The sequence below is a fragment of the Canis lupus genome, chromosome 10 (genome assembly GCF_048164855.1).
Source record: "Canis lupus baileyi chromosome 10, mCanLup2.hap1, whole genome shotgun sequence".
Taxonomy (NCBI): Eukaryota; Metazoa; Chordata; class Mammalia; order Carnivora; family Canidae; genus Canis; species Canis lupus.
Window position 1 is genome coordinate 40,097,083 of NC_132847.1, and position 22,659 is coordinate 40,119,741.

A 22,659-nucleotide genomic window follows, 5' to 3' on the forward strand; every position below is an offset into this window, starting at 1 on the left:
TTCCTAAACCCCACACAAAAATAAATCAAAATGGATGAAAGACCTAAATTTGAGACCTGAAACCATAAAACTCATAAAAGAAAACATAAGCAGTAATCTCTTGGGCTTAGCAAAATATTTATGGATATGTCTCCTAAGGCAAGGGAACAAAAGCAAAATCAAACTATTGAGACCAAAATAAAAAACTTTTGCACAGCAAAGGAAATTGTCAACAAAACAAAAAGGCAACATAGTAAATGAGAGAAGATATTTTCCAAATTATATCCTATAAGAGGTTAATATCCAAAATATTTTATAAAATTGGACAACACACACAAAAATCTGATTTAAAAATGGTCAGAGGACCTGAATAGATATTTTTCCAAAGATGATATCCCAATGGCCAACAGACACGTGAAAAGATGCTCAACACCACAAGTCATTGGGGAAATGCACATCAAAACCACAAGGAGAGATCACCTCACACCTGTCAGAATGGCTAGTATTAAAAAGACAAGAAATAGGGGCACTTGGGTGGCTCAGTTGGTTAAGTGTCTACCTTTGGCGCAGGTCATAGTCTCAGGGTCCTGGAATCGAGCCTCACGTCAGGCTCCCTATTCAGTGAGGAGTCTGCTTCTCTCTCTCCATCTGCCCCTCCTCCTCACCCCCGCTCATGCTCTTTCTCTCTCTCTTTCTCTCTCTCTCTCAAATAAATAAAATCTTACCCAAAAAAGACAAGAAATAACAAGTGTTGGTGAGGATGTGGAGAAAAGAGAATTCTCATGCACTGCTGGTGGGAATACAGATTAGTGCAATCACTGTGAAAAGAGTATGGAGATCCCTCAAAAAATTAAAGAAAGAAACACTATATGATTCAATAATTTCACTACTGGGTATTTACCAAAGAAAACAGAAACACTAATTTGAAAAGATATATACAATATCCACTCTTCTAACTAGATCCCAAAAAAGTGACCTTCGTTCTGCTGAAAAGATGATGGTGGGTGGAATACAAAAGAAAGTGACCAATAAAAGACTAAACTGCATGATGTGATAAAAGGATGAGAGATCCTAAGGGACAAGACCTAGATGACTGTGGCTGGAGACACTAGGGGGATGGAGGTAGGAAAGGGGAGGCAGGTCACAGTCTCAAGGAAGCCATGCTCACCCTCCAAGCAGATACCTGCCCTCCTTCTCCCTCACGGCACTCAGCATAATTACAGCTACTTGTCTAATCCTGGTTCCTGGAAACCCTGACTTCAGGAAATCCTTATGCACTTCAGAGAAGACCCCTTTCTCCCTATGAGTCACAGTGCAGAAAGGGGAAACAGAAAAAGGAAAAGTTCCTAGAAATCGCAGGATGCTCTGGGCATCCCTTCCCAGGGACGAATGGGGACCAAGGCAGTAAGCGGAAGTGCCAGGCCAGTCTGACTGCAGAGCCTGCTCAGAGACCTGCTCCATCCCACTTCTCAGCAGCAGCCTGCTGGCCACCCAGCATTCAGATGTCCATGCCAGCCCTCCCCAAACTCAGGCCTCATCTCTGCGACCCAAGGTTCTGGAGGCACCCCCAGAGCAAGATGTTAGTGAGAACTGCACAGGCCCAGGAGTCTGAGAAAAGACCCCACAATAGCCTCGAGTCACATGGGCCCCCAAGGCAGATGGCAAAGGTAAGAGATACCATGCTTCTGAGCTGTGGAATCCTCAAGAGCTTGCTAACCAAGAGGCAAAACCTCCCTAAATTCCACTGTTTGAGAGACTATAGTGAAACAAACATAATAGATGTGACTGCATGTTACCAAATCATAAGATGAAAATGCCTTTTTCCTTGAAAAAGCCCAAAGGATCTTTTTCTACGATGAAGAGAATCTATTCTTAATGTGATTAACTCTTTCCAACAAAGAACTTAAAAAAATTTTAAATCCCTTCAGGGGTGCCTAGTGGCTCAGTCAGTTGAATCTCCAACTCTTGATCTTGGCGCTCTGGTCATGATCTCAGGGTCATGGGGTCGAGCCCCATGTAAGGCTCATGCAGGGCGTGGAGTCTGCTTAAGATTCTCTCTCTCTCTCTCTCTCTCTCTCTCTCCCTGTCCCTCCCCCATCACTTGTGCTTACACTCTCTCTCCCTCTCTCTCTCAAAATATATATTTTAGATAGATCGATCGATCCCTTTAAATTACCTTCAGTTTCTGGATATAATCATTCCCTCCTATATATTAGCCCTGTCAGTAAGCAAGCATTGTGTAAAGAAGTCCTGTTGCAACCCAATCAGCGTGTTTGCATCTATTTGCTCACATCCAGAAGCAACTCCTAAGTCTGAGTGCTGAGCACAAGGTGGAGAGTCATTCACAGACATACAGTCACCATTCGGGAGCTCATACACCTGCACACTGCATGATCCCACAAAGGCATTTGAAAATTCAGTTTTTTCTCTTCACATCAACAGTCCCCTGCCTCTCTCCAGCCTTCCCTTGCAAATCCACGGTGTCATCTCACCGCTCCCTGAGCTCCTTCTATGAGCATCATTTCCTCCACTGCCCCCAGTTCCTTAACCTGTCTCAGCCTCAATTCCCTGCCCCAAAAGGGAGACAACAGAGCAGGAGGCACGTGGAGGCCCTGAGGAGTGATGTGCTGTTGCTGTCAGGACTCAAGGGAGCTCCACCCTGGAGATAACAACACTCGGGGCCGCTCTCCGGGAAATGAACTCTCCCAGGCCCCCTGTGCCCGGCACTCTAGCTGTGCCAAGAACCTCCCATTTATCAAGAAGCCAAACCATTTCAACAGTCAGTGACCAGGATGTTTCAACACTCAGAGCTGACCCTGAGGCAGGGCAGGACCCGCTGAGGTTTTTAAATCATCAAAGAAAAGTTCAACCACATGTGTGCATGCGTGCAAATTTTATTGTATTCTAAACGTATTCCCAAAAAAATGTATGATGAGCACTTGGCAGGCTTTCTTCGTGTGTGTTCCAACAGGTTTTACACAATAAAAGGGCTCTATTTTCAGCATTGGAAACTGTTGTTCCTGCCTGTTCAGCATTCATCCCTCCCCTTGCCTGGAAACTACACCTCCGCTTCCTTTGGGGACCCGCCCCACCCCAAGCCTTCCAGGGCTCACGTAGTCTGCATGGGGTTGACCCCACCCATACACACTACTCAGTCCATGGGGAGGACCCCTGATTCAGTATTGGACAAGGAGGATTTGTTTTTTTTTCCTCCCTGGACGTGGCCATCAGTTCAGGGATCAGCAGGAAGACTCAAGAGAGATTCATTTCAGGGATTTTTACTGGAGCCACTGGGAAGGAGAAGCTCTTTAACTGAAGGATATCATATGCTTAAAATCACTAGAAACCCCCACATGGGCAGAGCCTGCCCAAGAAGGCAGGACAGAAGAAAATAAAGCCAAAAGATAAAGACCAAGCACCCATTGCATCTTCTCCGAGTCTCTGGACTCAGCTTTGCCTGAATCCCATAGATAAAGCCCTGAATCCCATAGATAAAGCCCTAGACTGTTCAACTGTCTGAACCAAAAAATTCCCCTTTTTTGCTTGAGCCCTTATAATTGCTAGCATACTGATTCACATACTAGGCTATACAAAGTGTAACATAGTTCCTTTACTCTAGGGTTTCACAGAGCCTTCAAAATATTATTATGCAGGACAAATCTCAAACAGGGTGATATAATCTGCAGCCTCTCCCAAACTTCTATGTCCAATGAACTTTTTTTGAAAACACCATATCACAGTTTCTATTCCATAGAAAACACCTTCAGAAAAGCTAATAGTTGTTACCTGTCGGTTTGTCGGTTAACCTCATATTCAGATACTCCAAAACTCCATTCCCTTATAATTATAGATAAATGAGACAAATGGGAATTCATTTATCCAACACTGTTCATGCATTTGTCCAGACTTTAAAAATGTAAGTGTAGAATTCATCATTTGTATTAAACTGAGGCCATAAGCATAAACCATGGCATATTTTTCCAGACTTAATAAAATGTGTGTATGTGCAAATGTGTGTGTACCTACACTGTTTTTTTTTTTTTAATTAGTACATTGGGGTCACAATTCCTGAGCTGCCATACTTTGGAGTTCTACATTTTTAAACCATTTTTTGGTCTCCAGCCCCACTGCCAAGCTGTCAGCAGCCACTCCCTTCTGTTTAGATGTCTGGTTCTAGCAGAAGCCCCTGCTGCTGTTCTGAGGGCTAATAAACCCTCAGAAGCTCATTGGAACTGTACTGAGGGAAGGGGGAAGGAAGGAAAGAAAGAAAAGAGAGAAAAGAAAAGAAAAGAAAAAAAGGAAAGGAAAGGAAAGGAAAGGAAAGGAAAGGAAAGGAAAGGAAAGGAAAGGAAAGGAAAGGGGAAAAGAGAAAAAAGAAAGAAAAGAAAAGAAAAAGGAAAAGAAAGGAAAAGGAAAAGAAAAAGAAAAAGAATAAATGAGGGACAGGAGCCAATATGAGCATAGTGAGTGCCAGGATAGGGGGTGTTCACTGCATAAAGTACCTGAGTTTCCATACATGAAACGGCTGTCAGGGATTTTGGCAACTTAAAGGCAGCATGTGTCCAGACTCTGGCCTCAGTTTTGGACATAGAAGTTTCCAAATAACTGGCCTTCGAATATGGGAGGTGTTACAACTTTGCTGAGCCAAGCAGAGAGCCTCTCCAAATTGATAGTAAGCACTGAACTCTGCTTAGAAACTTTAAAATGAAAAGTGGGTTGGTTTGGGTTGTGGGTTTTTCTTTTTTTTTTTTTTTTTTTTTTTTTTTTTAAGTCTGGGAGAGCCTATCATCCCAAAAATTCCATTTCTTAGTTTATAAGTCATTCACTGGCAGAGATGCCAAATTTTAGTCATTTTTCAGGCATTCTGTCTGCCTGTGTTTCTCTAGTAGCTACTTGCCTGCTTCAAGGGCATTTGTGGGCTCCCCTAGTTTACGATCCTGTGACATGAAATGGACAGGGATTGGGATGACGAGGGAGTAACCAAGCTACCCCTGTGCCAGTGAAAGCACAGCCCTGGCCCTGGGCAGGTAGGCAGAGTGCAGGTGGGCAGGCAGGCAGGCTGGTCTGGGCGGTAAAAGCGCAAGAACATCAGTGTTAGACTCAATCACGGAAATGGAAAGTTGCTGAATCCTTTTGATTAACATCAACCTGGGTTTGCTGCCACACTGAGAGTCTTGACAAGAAAAAGCCATCCGAACTTCTCTTGTCAGTGTCCAAAGATCCAGAGACAGGGACCAGGGGCACCTGTGATGCAGAAGCAGGACTTAAAGCCCAGCCCAGCCCAGCCCTATCCTGATGCCTTTTCCAGAATCCAGAGCATATGTTCTGGAAGGTTTACAGGCTCCAGGGCTCGTGTTGCACCCCCAAAGTGGGGAGGAGCCAAGCACCTGCTCAGCCAGCCGCATGGAAATTCTGAGCCTGCCCTGCCAAAGAAAACACGCCTGCCTGCCCGCCACCCCCAGGATTTTTGCCCAGAAGGGCCTATGTCTTCCCACCTCCAGGCTGCTGACCAGATGTGGGCTAGAGGGATGGCAGGGCAGGCCTGAGGAGCCAGGGGGCCATTTAATCTGCTGCTAGAAACCTGTGCACACCCCCGCCTGGCCCGCTTACTTCCTCTTGGCAACTGCACAACAGAAAAGCACTTTGAGAGGAAACAGATCTCTCAGGTCATCTTTATGCCCTGAGGGACCAGATCCCAGGAGGGTGCGTCCTTGTGGAAAGGTACAGTTGGGCTGTAGGTTTGGCTTCTGCTTTAGAGGCAAAAGCTTGGAGTGGGGCAGGCAGGACAGTTATTCTAACGCTGTATGTTATTTCCAAAATGTTTATGGCAAGGAGACTACAGTGAAAGGTATTCAGAGGACACAGCATGGAAGCAAAACCAGGAGACGGTGCTTGCTTCCCCAGCCACCCCAGCACTGATGCTCCTCCTGTCGCAACTGGGCTCAGTCTCTGCTCAGTGGAGGGCTGGGTCTGAGCCCCCAGGGCCCTCCCTCTCTGAAGCTGCTGGTGATATCTGAGAAGGGTAGGAGGGAGAATAGGTGAGGCCAAGGATGTAGGGGTGGGAGGGAGGCATGGAGCACAGTCTGATGCCGTCTGCACAGGCTTAGAGACAGCCTGTGGTTCTGAAGCTAATGGCTCACAGCAGGGTCCCCTCCACCTGTACACACCAGTTGACCTAGTACTTATCCCACTCTGCCCACGTTTGCCCTTCTGTCTAGTTAAGGGGGAAGGTCACCCTCCAGATACACTTTGTGGTTAAGGAAATGCCATCAAAATCCCATTCATGCTTTATCACCTTCACCCAGCTCCACCTATGTGAGGTCAAGTCGGCCTACCTGGACTGGTCTCCTTCCTGCCCCACTCACACACACCATGTTAAGCTGTAATAAAGCAATAAGGAAATTATCAGACGCCGTAGTGAAGACGACAGGAGGGCAGTCGTCCATGGGCAAGGGGCTTCAAGAAACTTGAAGGAGACAAGAGGTGGATGGGGAACAAAGACCTGCAAGCACAGAAGGGGAAGCCCCAGCTTCAAACAAAACTGTCCCTGGACAGCTAGAGCTGATAGGGAGCAGGTCTTCATGGCAGAGCCTGGCTGGGGCTTGAAGCCATAAACACCAGCTACCATAGAAAGTAGGGTGACAAATGGTGCTAACAATGGGGATGGCAGAAAGAACCACTTGGGATGGGCCCACCATCTCCATCCTCCAGCCCCTACCTGGTCTAAGATCTTAGAGCCAAGCCAAAAAGAAAAAAGAAAAAAGGCTCGCCCTTAAAGACATTGGCCCTTGTGAACATGCAACAAGTATCAGAATGCCGGGTCCCTTAACCTGTTCTTAGTGCTGTGTTTATACCATAATTGGAGGGCAAACTAGAGAGGGGTTCCTAATCACCAAAAAAATGAGAGTACTGTGCTGGGTCTTGACTCATGCAGGCAGCCTACCGTCCAGTGAACCACAGGATAGGACCTGCCTATGCACAGTACAGGCAGGAAGTCACCGTTGTGATCAAGAGGTCCTCATCCCAGCAGATGCCATATCCATCACACCACATGGTTTGGGCACCATACGCCAAACCAGCAGAGCCTGTCCAACCAGCCCAGGGCTTCCACACCAACAAATCTCACTAGCCACAGCCCATCAGCCACACTGGGAGACTCTGCTTTCCTCTGATAAGACAGAGCTTGCCATCTTTGGCTTCAAAAGTCCTGTCCCTGTTTTCTTCCCGAGAATCTCATCCTTAGAGCATACTGGGCTCTCCACTGGAGCAGGTTCCCTGCTTGGCCATTAGATTTTTCCAAATTCTTTGTTCTCCAGTAATTTTTCTTTCTAATATGCATAAAGCCTTGAGACGCTGGGCCATGGTAGATTATGAAGCTCGCAGTTCATTATCACAAGTGAAAAATTATACGATATAAACTATAATTCTTCCATATTTCTGAAAGAAGACCACGTGTTTGAAGCCTTTCATCTCTAGGGTTTGTCAAACACAATCCTATCAGGTGTTAGAGCAGTATATGCACATGTGTACAAGTGTTTTAACAGAGGTGTTTCCAACGAACTCTTACATGGAAGCCGGATATGCAGAACTCATTAGCAAGAAGCTGCCGTGGCAGAGCAAGGAAGGGGAGCCAAGGCCCCATCTGCTCAGCTCACCCTGTTTCCCTCCTCCCAACCCCCATTACTTCCTAAAATGACATTTCCAGGAAGCACAAGGGAACAACCCCAACTCACAACAATTATATAACTATATGGGGGAAAAGTGAATATTTTTCCTTTGTAAATTAAATGAGCAATCCTGCTTACCTTCACACTTGTAAACCATGGCCAACAAAATCATGAATAGATCCAGGTAGACAGAAGTCAGCCCCGTCGTCCTCCTCCTCCTCCTCCTTCTTCTCCCTCTTCTTCTTCATCATCATTATCACCACCACCCTCATCTATGTTTAATTAGAGTTAACCATAAGCCAGGGCTAAGCGATTGACATATATTCTATCATTCGACACAAACAATGAAGCCATGGAGCCAATATTGTTATTAGTCACATTTTAAAGAACTTGACCAAGGTCTCCTAGTTAGTGGGTGACAAGGGCCGGGAAGTGAGCCCAGGTCTGCTGGACTTTCTCCTTACATGTTGCTCACCACTGGGCTCCACTAGTCCCCATAATAGCTTTATATAGTTTCTGTGTTTTCTGGATTTTTTACTGCATTTATCACTTTCATAATACGGATATTTTGAGACCCAAAAAGGACAGATAGGAGGAGAGAGTAGATTCCTTAATTCTGGGAGAAGTTGGCAGGCAGGGATGTTCTAAGTGGCTCATCTGGCCCAGGGTCACCATGGAGTAACCCCTACACATGTCCTAAAGGAAAGACTCAGAAGAAATTCCTCACCCCAAGAGAACTAGCACTCTAATCAGCCAGGTCCATCCATCCTTCTTCAGGTTCTTTGCACTCATCAGAAATATTAGAAAAGCTTATTGGTCCTGATATACCAAGCACTGTCCTATAACTACACTGAGAAGAAGGAGAGAAAAGCAGGCAGTGTAAGGGAATTAAAATTCCCAATCTACCAAATCAGACCATGTCTAAAATCAATAAGTCAATGGACAATAGTATATGCATATGATTTTGGAATATGAAGGAAAATAGTAACAGAAACAGATATAATAATTTTAAATTCTTCTCTGGGAAGCAATGATGGGGGAGGCCAAGAGCTAGAATAGAAGAGACTGTGGCATTTTTATAAACATTTAGCACTGTGTGGCTTTTCAAGTCAACTGCCATTATTTCTCTGATTTGTGAAAAAAAAATTACAAAATGAAAGTAATAAAACCTACCCTCCTTAGTGCTCTCCTTTAGCTTAATGTACTCCAGGAAGAAGCTCAGAGAAAATGTGGTGTCATGTGGCTTATGGAGCCATGCAACTTGGGACAGCAGATGGGAGGTACCTGGTGCCATGGGAAGAGCACTGGATCTTGAATCAGAAGGCCTGGGTTCCAATCTTGACCTTGGTTCTCCATGCTCTGTGGTCTTGGACAAGGTGCGTTATCTCTCTGAGCCTCTCTACCCCATAGAGGCAGGTATCCAGACCCCATAGAAGCAACAAGAGGATTAAATGATTTTTATCGCAACCCAGTGATACAAACCAACCTCATAGAGAGGCTGCAAGGCAGAGGGACCTGAGAGGTTTGGGCCAGGTAAATAAGAGTCCTGGAAATATGGGACCTAAATAAATGATACAGGTTTCTCGCCCATGAACCAGGCACTGAGCCTAAACCCAAGTCTCCAGACTTGAGCTGAAATCTCCTCCCTCCCCTATACACCATTCCCAAGTTTCTTTAGACCATGGAGTATGTTTGGGGTTCTGTGGACTCAGAAATGAGGTAAGTGATCCTGATATCAGGCTGCACCCCTCTGAGTGAGGCTCACCCACATCATGAGCCCATCTGACCCTAGCATAGGTCCTCTTGGACAAAACCTTTCCTCAATTCTTTCCAATTAGGAAAAAAAAAAAAAAAAAAAAACACACCAAATTACTTTGGCTCAGAATCAAGCCTTAGACCCAAAAGAGAAATTTCCGGCCCTTCCTCCAGGGCGGGGTCCAACTCATCACTGCATCAAGTTTTGTCACAAGTCTGGTCACAGCTGTCTTTTTAGGAAAAGCAGATCTAGCCTTAGAAGAAGTATAGGGCAATTTTTCCCAGCTCCAGACACTTAGAAGAACCCACAGGGGTGGAGGAGCTCATAGCCAGGAGGAGCCTGCCAACTACCCAGTTGCCAAGGGTCCCTTTTCCTCTTCCTCACCCTGAAATCAGAGCCAGCACTGGTTTGGGTGTAAAGAGACCCAATAGATCCATGCTCCCCTGGAACTGCTGTAGGATCTCTTTCTCCTCTCTCCACTTCCTGTGACTAAAGAAACTCAAGTCTCATTCAGACAGCACTATCTTGCTCATATGTCATGGTGTGAAAAGGTAGGAAGAAGCCAAACAAAGCAACCCTGGGCAGAGAGAACACAAAATCCAGAATGGGTCCAAGGCACTCCCACCAGTATTGGGATGCAATGGGGGCTATAGTCTGAAATCTCCCCAAAGGTCCCAAGGAACACAGCCCCTTCCCTCCATAGACAGCACTTAAGGGTGAACACATAGACCTGAAGATTCATTCCCCCAAAAATAAAATTTATTCTTTAGCACTTCATACTTGGCAAGGGTTAATTATCATGTCAATTCATACAGTGATTACATCAATAAAATATTTCTGGTTCAGAGAAGAACCCTTGGGACCAACTTTGATTCCATCAACACAAGGTAAGGGACCAAAGTGGGGGAAGAAGCCAAGGGAGGGTTAAGGGGAATACTTAGCCCGTGATTAAATGTCATTTTCGTTGAGTCAAGCGATTCTCATTTTATTCAAGTGTCCTGGAAATGATGAAGAAGACTCTTTTTTTTTTTTTTTTTTTTTTCCATTTTGGGGAATTCTTTTTTGGCCAATGAATAACTCTCAATCACCTGCTTTTAAAAGTATTGTGCAATTTCTAAGTAACCATTTTTAAATATCAGGCTGACACTGCCAATTCCCGCTGGTTAGGGTTTTCTGAATCATCTACAGAAAGACGGCTGTCCTGCTGAGAGCCTGTCTGGGAAACTGGCCTGTATATCCTGTGCCCCAAAGCATCTGTTTCCTCAAAGATGTAGCCAGGGGGCTCAGCGTATGAAGCCAGGCACCTGCTCACATCCTTGGGAGTAAAGCTGATGGTGTATGTGGTCTGGCCCTCCACAGGGATATTTCCTCGGGGGCCCACCCAGGAAGGCTTACAGCTTTTGGTATTGATGGGTGGGTGGGGCACATAGTGGGCCCGCATAGTGGTCAGACAATCCAAGGGCTCAGTGGGAATGTTCAACTGGGGAACGGGCTTGACTAGCTCTGTGCGCATGCCAGGCCACTGCTTGTAGTCGTCCTTGGTGGTAGTGGAGCCTTCAAAGTGGCCACCCTTCTTGACTGAGAGCACCGGTCGGCAGGACTGAGCTGGGGCACCTTTAGGGTATGTGTAATGGGCCTGCACTGTTGTCAGAAGGTCCATCTTTTCTTCAGGAGGGACATAAGTGACAGGAACTTTGGAGAATATCTGGGGTGTGGGCCACGCTTGGTACTTATCTCGAAACTCGGTGGTGTTAGAGAAAGTCGTGTCTAAACCACAGGACCTGGCTGGAGGTTTCAAGCTCTTGGTTGGCTCTCCCATCAGGCCCCGGTAGGATTCTTTGTGGGTGGTAAGGCTTTCAAAGGGGATTTCACAGGGTCTGAACTTCTCTGCTTCATACACAAAGCGCTTCTCCATAGGGTGGGCCACATAGCTCATCTTGTAATTAGTCAGATCCTCCAGCGGTATGTTACAGAGCTTGGGCATGGCCAGAGGCTTACAGCTCATGGTGTTCACTAGGCCCTTTACAGAATAGTCATCCTGGTGTGTAGTTCTACTATCAAACCTGGTTGATGCTGGCCGGTAATGGTGTTCTGGACGAAGCAGCTCTCGTCTTGGTTGGTTCCAAGGTAAGTAATCAGCTGAAAATAAAGCAGAAGTGGTAATTACTTATAAATCAAGGCCACTTAACCTACATGTATTCTAAAGGTCCCCAAAGCCTTAAGCCAGTCTCCAGGGAGATGGTCCTTGAAACAAAGGAAGACTAGAGTAGATCCCTTCACTGCCTCAACACTGGGCTTCATACTTCAACTTTATAGGATTTGCAAGTGAGTATGCAGAACAGATATATTTATAGGAGTCTCATCATAACCCACAATGCTGCATGCAGGGATTTTAGAGAGTCCACAGCTATGGGAGGATCTAAGGATTTGATTCCAGCTGAGGAGTCAACCACCAGTGTACCTTGATCCAAGAATAGTTCTGTTCCTCTATGGGGGAGGTGCCCACTCTGAATCAGCACAGAAAGAGAAGATGCACATGGTGTAGTGAGAAAGGGGATTCACAAGCCACCACTGGTGGGCCACCAGCCAGACCAAGTAGACCTCTCTTTTCAACCTTGGGGTGACCATGATTGTATCCCTATAACCCACACATTTAACCCACATAAATCAAACATGCTGGCCCCAAGGGAATAAGGCATTGCATTGGCTGGTGAGAGAACAGCAGCTGCCACCTGCATAGAGATTATCATGTGATATCTTAATATCTTAATATTCTTAATACTTCCTATATTAACTCATTTAACCTGTGGACAGGTCTAATCAGGTGCTTTCAATATGCCCATTTTATAGATGCAGAAGCAGAGACACAGAGAACTTAGGGAACTTGCCCAAGGTCACTTGGCTAGAAGTGAAAAAGAAGGGCTACAAATCAGGATCCAAAATCCATACTCTGTACCCACTCCACTATCTGATTCTGACAATCAGAGAACACTATATACCAGCTAACTGTGCTAAGGGATTTCCATACAGGACCTTGTTTCATCTTACCATAACCCTTTGTGATGAGTATAATTATCTCTATTCTACAGATTTTAAAGAGCAGGACTCAGAGAGGCTAAGAAATTTTTCTTAAAGTCACATGGCTAGGAACTTAAGAATTGGGATTTAAACCACATGATTGACTCCAAAGTCATGCTCTTCTGGCAGCCTATAATACAGTTAGGAGCACCATACATTTAGAGAGAATAAAGACTAATAAAGACTAATGAAAAATAATCAGAGAATTTTTGCAGAAGAATAATTTCAGAATATTTAAAGAATGTAAAGAATCGGTCCATGTATCTAGAGGATATCTGTCTCGAGGGGAACCTTTGCTGTGGGACTGGCATGGCCAAGATAATGTGAGACCTGTACCCAAATAAAAATCTTCCCTAAAGATGATCTCCATGAATCCTGGAGGTTTTGTCTTCAAATTGCACTAGGATCCTTTTAAAGTAACTTCCCCACACAAATCCAAGGACAGCTTTGAAACTAAAAATCAGCAAACTGTACCATCCAAACACCTCGATACTGGTTCCATAATGCTGGGCTCCCACCCAGGTCCTACATTGCCCCCATTGTGTCCATAAATTACCAGATCTAAAAAGTAACCAATATGAAATTCTAGTAAACACTCTGAATCTGAAGGGAGTTCTCCTGCTTACAGCTTTACAAACATTAGAAACAAAAGCAGCTTCTAAGGAGCCTTGGTTATATATAGCCAATATCAGTGGAGTCCATAGGTACACTTTTTAAAAACACCTTTACTGAGATCTAATCTGTATAACACAAAATGCACCATCTTACATTTTTTTAATTATTCAGTAACTTTTACAGAGTTGTACAATCACCAAAATCCAGTTATAGAACATTTCTACCCCAAAAATATCAACCAAGCCCACCTACAGTTAATCTTTAGGGCCATCACCAGCAACCACACAATCTGCTATTGGTCTCCATAGGTGTGTCTTTTCTGGACATTTTATATAAATATAATGGCACAATATATAGTGTTTTGCATTTGGCTTTTTTCATGTAACATAACAATCAAGATTCATCCTTGTTGCAGCATGTAATAGTTCACTCCTTTTATTGCTGAATCATATTACATCATATGGATATACCAAATTTTGTTTATTTATTCAACAACTGATGAATATTTGGGTTGTTTCTACTTGTTGGCTATTGGGAAAATTTCTGTTCTGAACAGTCATAGCCAGGTCTTTGTATGAATATATATTTCATTTTTCTTAGGTATATACCAAGAGAAGAATTGCTAGGTTATATGGCAAAACTATTTTTAACTTTTTAAGATTGTACAAACTTTTCCAAAGTGGATGTACCGTTTTACATTCTCATCAGCAATTTGTGAAGGTTCTAATTCCTCCACATCTTTATCAACACTTTTTTTTTTCATTAGAGACACTATAGTAGGCATTTAGTGGTATCCCACTGCAGCTTAATTTACATTTCCCCAATAATTCATGATGGTAATAGAAAGAAACACAGGAATATGTCCCAAAAGAAAGAACTAGACAAAAACCACAAAAAAAAAAAAAAAGAACTAAACAAAACAGAGATAAGCAACATGTCAGATAGAGAATTCAACGTAGAAGTCATAAAGATATTCACTGGACCCTAGAGAAGAGTTTTCAGTGAGAACTTAAGTAAAGAGACAGAAAATATTTTTTAAAAAACTAAAAAGAAACAATCACAGCTGAATACATAACTGAAATTAAAAATATACCATGGGGGCACCTGGGCAGCTCAGTGATTCAGCATCTGCCTTTGGCCCAGGTGGTGTTCCCAGGGTCCTAGGATTGAGTCCTACATCAGGCTCCCACAGGGAGCCTACTTCTCCCTCTGCCTATGTCTCTGCCTCTCTCTCTCTGTCTCTCATGAATAAATAAAATCTTTTTTTAAAAAAAGATTAAAAAATATATATACCACAAAGTAATCAACAACAGATTAGTAATCAACAATAGAATAAGTATCTTATTCTTATAGGTCAATAATCTGGGAGGTAGGGTAATGAAAGCAACAAAGCAAAACGCAAAGAGAAAAGAGAATATTTAAAAATGAGGATAAGTTAAGGAACATCTGCAACATCATCGAGCATAATAAAGTTAACACTACTGAAGTCCCAAGAGAAGGGGAGAGAGATAAGGGGGTGGAAAATCTATTTGAAGAAATAATAGCTGAAGGTTTTCCTAATCAAGGGGATGAAATAGACATCCCAGGTTCAGGAGGCACTGAGAGCCCCTAACGAGATGAACCCAATGAGGTCCACATCTAGACATATAACAGTTAAAATCTCAAAGATTAAAGATAAAAAATCTTAAGAGCAGCAAGAGAAATCAGTTATATACCAGGGAAACCCCATAAGATTGTGAGCTGATTTTTCAGCAGAAACTTTGCAGGCCAGCATGGCATGATATATTCAAAGTACTAAAAGGATAAAACCTATAATCAGGAACACTCCACCTAGCAAGGCTATCATTCAGAACTGAAGGAGAGAAAGAATTTCCCAAACAAACAAAAGGTAAGAGTTCATCACCACTAACCTAGACTAACAAGAAAGGTTGAAGTGACTTCTTTAAGTGGAAAGAAAGTGCTACAACTAGAAGAAAATTATGAAAGGAAAAAAATTCACAAGTAAAAGGAAACATAGTAAAGGTAGTATATTAATCACCTATGATGCCAGTATGGAGGTTAAAACACAAAAGTAGTAAGACCAATTATATCCACAAAATACTAGTCAAGGGATACACAAAATAAAAAGGTGTAAAATACGACATCAAGTACATAAAATGTAGGTGGGGAAGCAAAATTTAGTGCTTTTAGAATGTATTCAAACTTAAGTGATCACCAATTTAAAATTGGTGTATAGCCAGCCATACACAGAGGAGGTTGTATATGGACCCAATAATAACCATAAGCCAAAAACTTATAACACAAAAAAAATAAGGAGTAAGGAATCCAAGCATAGCACTAAAGAAAGAAAGCCATCATGCCACAAGGGAAGAGAACAAACCACAAGAGAAGAAGAAAGGAATGGAATTACAAAAACAACCAGAAAACAATTAACAAAATGGCAATAAGTAGATCCCAGGACCACCAGTGGATTCACAGGTGAATTCCACCAGTTAAGAAGAGCTAATACCTATTCTCAAACTATTCCAAAAAAATAGAAGAGGAAGAAAAGTGTCTAAACACATTCTATGAAGCATTACCCTGATACCAAAACCAGACAAAGACACTATGAAAAAACCCTGATGAACACAGGTACAAATATCCTGAACAAAATATTAGCAAGCCACATTCAAAAATACGTTAAAAGGATCATTTGCCATAATCAACTGGGACTTATTCCAAGGATGCAAGGATGATTCAATATTCACTAATCAATCAACATGAAACACCATATCAACAAAAAGAATAAAAACCATATAATCATCTCAAAAGATTTTTTTTTAAAAAAGCGTTTGACAGTATTCAACATCCATTCATGATAAAAAAAAAATACCTCAACAAAGTGGGTTTAGAAGGAACATACTTCCCTCATAAATACATACATATATAAAGCCTATATATGAAAAATCCACAGTTAACATCATCTTCAATGGTGAAAACCTGAGAGATTTTCCTCTAAGACCAGGAATAAGAGAAGGATGTCCACTCTTTCACTTTTATTCAGCATTGTACTAGAAACCCTAGTCCCAGCAATCAGACAAGAGAAAGAAATAAAGGGTATCCAGATTAGCAAGGAAGAAGTTAAATTGTCATTATTTGCAGATGACATAATACTATACATAAAAAAATCCTAGATTCCACCAAAACTACTAGAATAAATGAATTCAGTAGAGTTAGAGAAAACAAAATTAACACACAGAAATCAGTTGTGTTTCTATACAGTAATAACAAAGTAGCGAAAAAGAAAAATTAAAACAACATTATTTACAAGTGTGCCAAAACAAATAAAATTCCTGGGCAGCCTGGGTGGCTCAGCGGTTTAGCGCCACCTTCAGCCCAGGGCCTGATCCTGGAAACCCGGGATCAAGTCCCATGTTGGGCTCCCTGCATGGAGCCTGCTTCTCCCTCCGTCTATCTCTCATGAATAAATAAAATCTTTTTTTAAAAATTCCTAGGAACAAAATTAACTAAGGAGGTCTTTTAACAAAAGACCTGTACCCTGAAAAGTATAAAATACTGATGAAAAAAATTAATGACACAAATGGAAAGATATTCCATGGATTGGAAGAATATTGTTAAGATGTCCATATTACACAAAGTAATCTACAGATTCAACACAATCTCTATCAAAATACCAATAGCGTTTTTCACAGAACTAGAACAAATAATCCCACAATTTGTGGGGAACCACAATGCAAACCCAAACAGCCAAAGCAATCTTGAGAAAGAAAAAGGCTAGGGACCCAGCCAGACATGGAGGCATGGTGTGTGAGGGTAGTGCCTGGCTCGTGGTTGCTGCCCAGTACTTGTTGGAGTGAAGAACAAGAGCACAGAGTGGACAGAGTGGACATGGGAAGAGAAGAGGCGAGCTAAAGATGAAGATGCCTATTATTTTGAGATCTACTCACACTGCTGAATGTACATCTGATTTATTATGAGAGCTGTATGGAACTCCATGAAGACACCTTCCACAGTTTACTAGTTGATTTCTGGACTAGTCTCACCCAGGCTGCCCCCCAAACCTACCACTTGCCGCCATGAATGACATTGCAGTAAACATGTATGTCACTTTACAAAGTTATGAGAGAATTGCTTTGTGATTTCCTAGGTTTGGTAATGCTGTCCCAGGAGATATGCAGGTAGGTAATTTATTACTTTGCCTAAGAAGTGGTAGATTAGTCTTCAAGAGTGGCTGTAACAGTCTTCACTGTTACCACATGTTATGAAGCTACAGCATTGGACATGACCCAGCTTTCTGATGTTTGCTAATATAACAAGTACAAATTGTTCTCTTGTTTCAATTTGAACTTGTTTGGTTACTCATGAGGTTTTGAACATCTTTCTTATGCTAATTAGTCTTTATCTTTCTTGTATAAAACCACAGTCTGCCTATTTTCCTGTTGGTTTACCTTATATTTTCTTGCTGCTTATCTGCATACACATTGACAATATTAGTTTATTGTTGTTTTGGGGAATGGCAAATATCCTCCAGTTCTGTCAGCTGTCTACTAACTTACCATAATGTCCTTTACTTATCAGACATCTTCAACCTAACAAAATATTGATTGGGAATGAAATGAATTTTTAGAATAGTTTAGGGAAAAAAAACAAACATAGTCATATTAAGTTATAATCTACAAGCATGGACTGTCTCTCTGTTATTCATATGATTTCAAATATCCTTTGAGTTTTAAAGTTTTGTCTTTGGAAATCCCAAGTATTTTTATTCTTGTATAGTTAATTTTCAGATATTTCATAGCTTTTGTTTCTATTTTGAGCGATGTATTATTATAACTGATCTTGCATCCAGCACAATTGCAAGATCCCCTTAATAGTGTTAACAGTTTGTGATTAAGCCTGCCTTTGGATTGACTATTTTTGTCTTAGGCAGACTCGAATGCCATTTAGTAAACAGAGAAACACGAAAAGACTTGAACAAAATAAAAAGTTCATTGCTTATACACACACACACACACACACACACACAAGGCTAAAAGAGAAACATGAAAAGACTTGAACAAAATAAAAAGTTCATTGCTTATACACACACACACACACACACAAGGCTAAAAGAGAAACATGAAAAGACTTGAAAATAAAAAGTTCATTGCTTATACACACACACACACACACACACACACACAAAAGGCTAAATCTATCACAATTCTAGATTTCAAGATTACTACAACACTATAGTGTTCAAAACATTTTGGTACTTGCACAAAAATAGACTCACAAATCAATAGACAGAATTCAGAGCCCAGACATATATATACATGATGAATTAATCTATGGCAAAGGAGGCAAGAAAATGCAATTGGAAAAAGACTCTTTCCAATAAATGGTTCTGGAAAACCTGGATAGCTACATGCAAAACAATGAAACTGGACCACTTTCTTAAATCATATACAAAAATAAATCAAAATGGATTAAACACCAAAATGTGACACCTCAAACCATCGAACTACTAAAATATAGGCAGCAATCTCTTGAACAAATTAAGGACGATTTTCCTGGATCTGTCTCCTCAAGCAAGGGAAACAAAATCAAAAATAATCTCTTGAGACAAAATCAAACTAAAAAGCTTTTGTACAGCAAAGAAGACCATCAATAAGATGAAATGGTGACATACAGAATAGGGGAAGATATTTGCAAATCATATTTCTGATAAGAGATTATTATCCAAAATATATAAAGAACTCATACAACTCAATAGCAAAATAAACTCAATTTTTAAAATGGGCAGAGGACCTAAATAGTCATTTTTCCAAAGAAGACATATAGATGGCCAAGAGACACATGAAAAGTTGTTCAACATCACCAATCATTAGGGAAACGCAAATCAAAACCATAATAAGATATTACCTCACACCAGTCAGAATGGCTAGTATCAAAAATACAAGAAAAACCAAACGTTGGTGAGGATATAAAGAAAAAAAGGTATCTTTGTATACTGTTGGTGGAAACTCAACCAAATTAAGTGAATTGATGCAGTCACTCTGGAAAACATTATGGAGGTTCCTCAAAAATTTTTAAATAGAAATATTACATGATCCAATAATTCCATTCCTGGGTATTCACCCAAAGAAAATAAAAACACTAATTTGAAAAGACATGTGCATCCCTAGGTTTATTGCTTTACTTACAATAGCCAAAATATGGAAGCAACCCAAGTGTCTGCTTATAGATGAATGAATAAAGATACCAGGGGTATATATACAGTGGAATACTACCCATGAAAAAGCATGAAATCCTGCCACGTGTGAAAACATGGATTAACCTAGAGGATATTTCACTAAGTGAAATAAGTCAAAGACAATACTATACGATTTTGCATGTACATGGAATCTGAAAAACAAAACAAACAACAAAAACCAGACTCTTAAATACAGAGAACTGGTGGGTTGCCAAAAGGGTAGTGACTTGGGAAAATGGGTGAAGGAGATTAAGAAATACAAACTTCCAGTTATAAGTCACAGGGATGCAAAGTATAGTGTAGGGAATATAGTTCATAATATAATATACTTACCATGATGAGAATTTTATAATGTATATAATTATTGAATCACTATATTATACACCTGAAATTAATTTATTATATATCAACTGTATACTTCAATTAACATTAAAAAAATTTTTAAGTAACAATGTTGAATACCTCTGCATGTGTTTATTAGCCATTCATATGTTCTTTTTTGGTAAAATGTCTTCTCAAGTTATTTGCCCATTTTTTTAAATTGTCATCTTACTATTAAGTTATGTCTTATTTGCATATTCTGGATACACATCTTATACTAGATAAGTGATTTATAAGTATTTTCCCCCATTTATCACTTATGGCCTTATTTTCTTAATGGTGTCTTTTGAAGCACACAGAAGTTTTAAATTTTTATAAGATGAAATTGTTTTTCCTGTCTTAGTCTAAAAGGTTTATAGTTTTGGCTCTTATTTTCAGGTCTCTGATCATTTCTGATTCTTGAGTATGATGTGAGATAAAAGTCTAAGTTCATCTATTTGCATGTGGACATTCAATTGTCCCAGTATCATTTGTGCAAAAAGACAAAATTCTAGCAATTGGTTTATTTCAATTTAATATATAAATTTTAGGATCAGCTTGCCAATTTCTGAGCGGTGGGAACAGTGTTGGGACTTTGATAGGAATAGCATTGAATTTTTAGATCAACTTGGGAGCAACTCTATTTTAATAGTATTGTATCTTCTAACCCATATACATGGATTGTCTCACCATCTAGTTACGTATTTCTCTCAGCAATGTTTTTGAAGTTCACTGTATGAGTCTTACACTTCTTTTTCAAAAAAATATCCCAAATATTTTATTAATTTTGAAGCTATTGTGAAGAGAACTTTTTTCTTCTTAGTTTCATATTCAGGTGGCAAATATTAATATACAGAAATACATTACATACATTAATCCTTAGGATTATCTGCATACAGGATTATATTGCCTGAGAATAAAGACAGTTTTGTTTCTTCCTAATTTAGATGCATTGATTTATTTTTCTTGCACTATGTAACTGTCTATGATCTCTAGTACAATGTTGAATGGAAGGGGTGAAAGCAGACATCTAGACTGATCCCAGTCTTGGGGTGGGGGGAAGCATTCAGTCTTTCTGCATTAAGTATGATATAGACTATCGGGTTTCCTGTGGATGCCCTTTAGCAGGCTGAGGAAGTTTCCTTCTAATGCTAGCTTGTTGAGAGATTGTATGGTTATCAGATACTGTCAAATATTTTCTATGTGTCTATTAATCATGTTGTTTTATCCTTTATTAATGTGTTATATTAATTGGTTTTCTGATGTGAAAACTACCTTGCATTCCTGGTATAATCCTTATGGTTTTATAATTATCTGTTCTTTCATTGTTTTTTAAAATAGAAAAAGTAGATGCTTACCTACGTAATTACCTTTACTATAGTTTTATGATTGTTCTTTCATTATTTTTTAAAATAGAAAAAGAGTATATGTTTACCTACATAATTACCTTTACTAGTGCTCTTTATTTCTTTATGTGGATTTGTGTTACCATTCAGACTTAATCCAGGCCAAAAGACTTCCTTTTTATTTCTTGTAAGACAAGTCAGCTAGCTACAAATTCTCCTAGTCTTTATCTGGGAATGGTTTCCAACAGTTTGACTATTATATGACTAAATATAGGTCTCTATTTATTCTATTTGGACTAGGCTTCTTGGATATGTAGATTAATATTTCTTCTGCCCTTTTCTTCTTCTGGGGTTCTCATCATGAGTATGTTGGTATAGCTGATGATATCCCACAAGTCTGAGTTTTTATTTTTCTTAAATTTTTTCCAGTTCTTCAGATTGGATAATATTCGTTGATTTATGCCCAATTTTACTGATTCTTTCTTCTGCCAGTTCAAATCTGGTGTTAAGTCCCTATAATTCTTTTATTTTGTCCTTTCAACTCCAGTGTTTTCACTTGATTTTTATGGCTTCCTTTTATTGGTATTCTCTGATAGGAAAATTGTTATAATATTTTTATTTCTTTAAACATGGTTTCCTGGGGCACCTGGGTGGCTCAATCAGTTAAGCGTCCAAGTGTTGATTTCTGCTCAGGTCATGATCTCACAGGGTCATGAGATAAAGCCCTGCGCTGGGCTCTGTGCTGTGCATGAAACCTCCTTAAGATTCTCTCTGCCTCTCCCTCTGCCTCCATCCCTTAACATCCATCCCCACTCAGTCTCACACAGGTGTACATGCTCTCTCTCCCTCTAAAAAAATGAGAATTAAAAATAAACGTGGTTTCCTATTGTTCTTTATTTATAATAAGTACTTTAAAATATTGTCTGCTAGGTCTAATATCTGGGCCTTTTCAGAGGTAGTTTTTATTGCTGCTTTTTTTACCCTATTCATAGATTATATTTCCCTGTTTCTTTTTATGCCTTATAATTTTTTGTTAAAACCTCAACAGGGGGTATCCCTGGGTGGCTCAGGGGTTTGGTGCCTTGCCTGCCTTAGGCCCAGGATCCTGGAGTCCCGGGATCAAGTCCCACATCGGGCTCCCTGCATGGAGCCTGCTTCTCCCTCTGCCTGCGTCTCTCTCTCTCATGAATAAATAAATAAAATATTTTAAAAATAAAAATTTTTTTTAAAAACCTCAACAGGGACACCTGGGTGACTCTGTGGTTGAGCTTCTGCCTTTGGCTCAGGGCGTGATCCTGGTCCGGGGATCGAGTCCCACATCAGGCCCCCTGTGAGGAGCCTGCTTCTCCCCATGTCAACCTCTCTGCCTCTCTGTGTCTCTCTCTCATGAATAAATAAATAAAATCTTTAAAAAAAAATTCAGCATCTCAGATAATATGCTATAGCAACTCTGGATTCCAACCCCACTGGGAGCAGTTTTTGCGGTTTCGTGACTTGCTTGCACTAATTCAATGGAGTCTTGTCTCCCCAACCGTGTATGGCCACTGATGTTTTGCTTAGGTTCTCTTTTTAATTGTTTTTAAGCCAAAATTCCTGAAAGTCACCCTGTGTTAGCACTGTTTA

At 40.8% G+C, this 22,659-nt stretch overlaps 1 protein-coding gene across 3 annotated transcripts in view; it reads right to left on the reverse strand.

Annotated features, from left to right (window-relative positions):
• Positions 1-10,143: 10,143 nt before the first annotated feature.
• Positions 10,144-22,659, reverse strand: part of SAXO1 (stabilizer of axonemal microtubules 1) — a 103,407-nt gene continuing 90,891 nt past the window's right edge. For all 3 annotated transcript variants that reach the window (XM_072841480.1, XM_072841481.1, XM_072841479.1), the window contains one exon: positions 10,144-11,541. In XM_072841480.1, the coding sequence (XP_072697581.1) occupies positions 10,538-11,541 (1,004 nt within the window). In that variant the 3' untranslated portion in view covers positions 10,144-10,537. The remainder of the gene's footprint in view (positions 11,542-22,659) is intronic.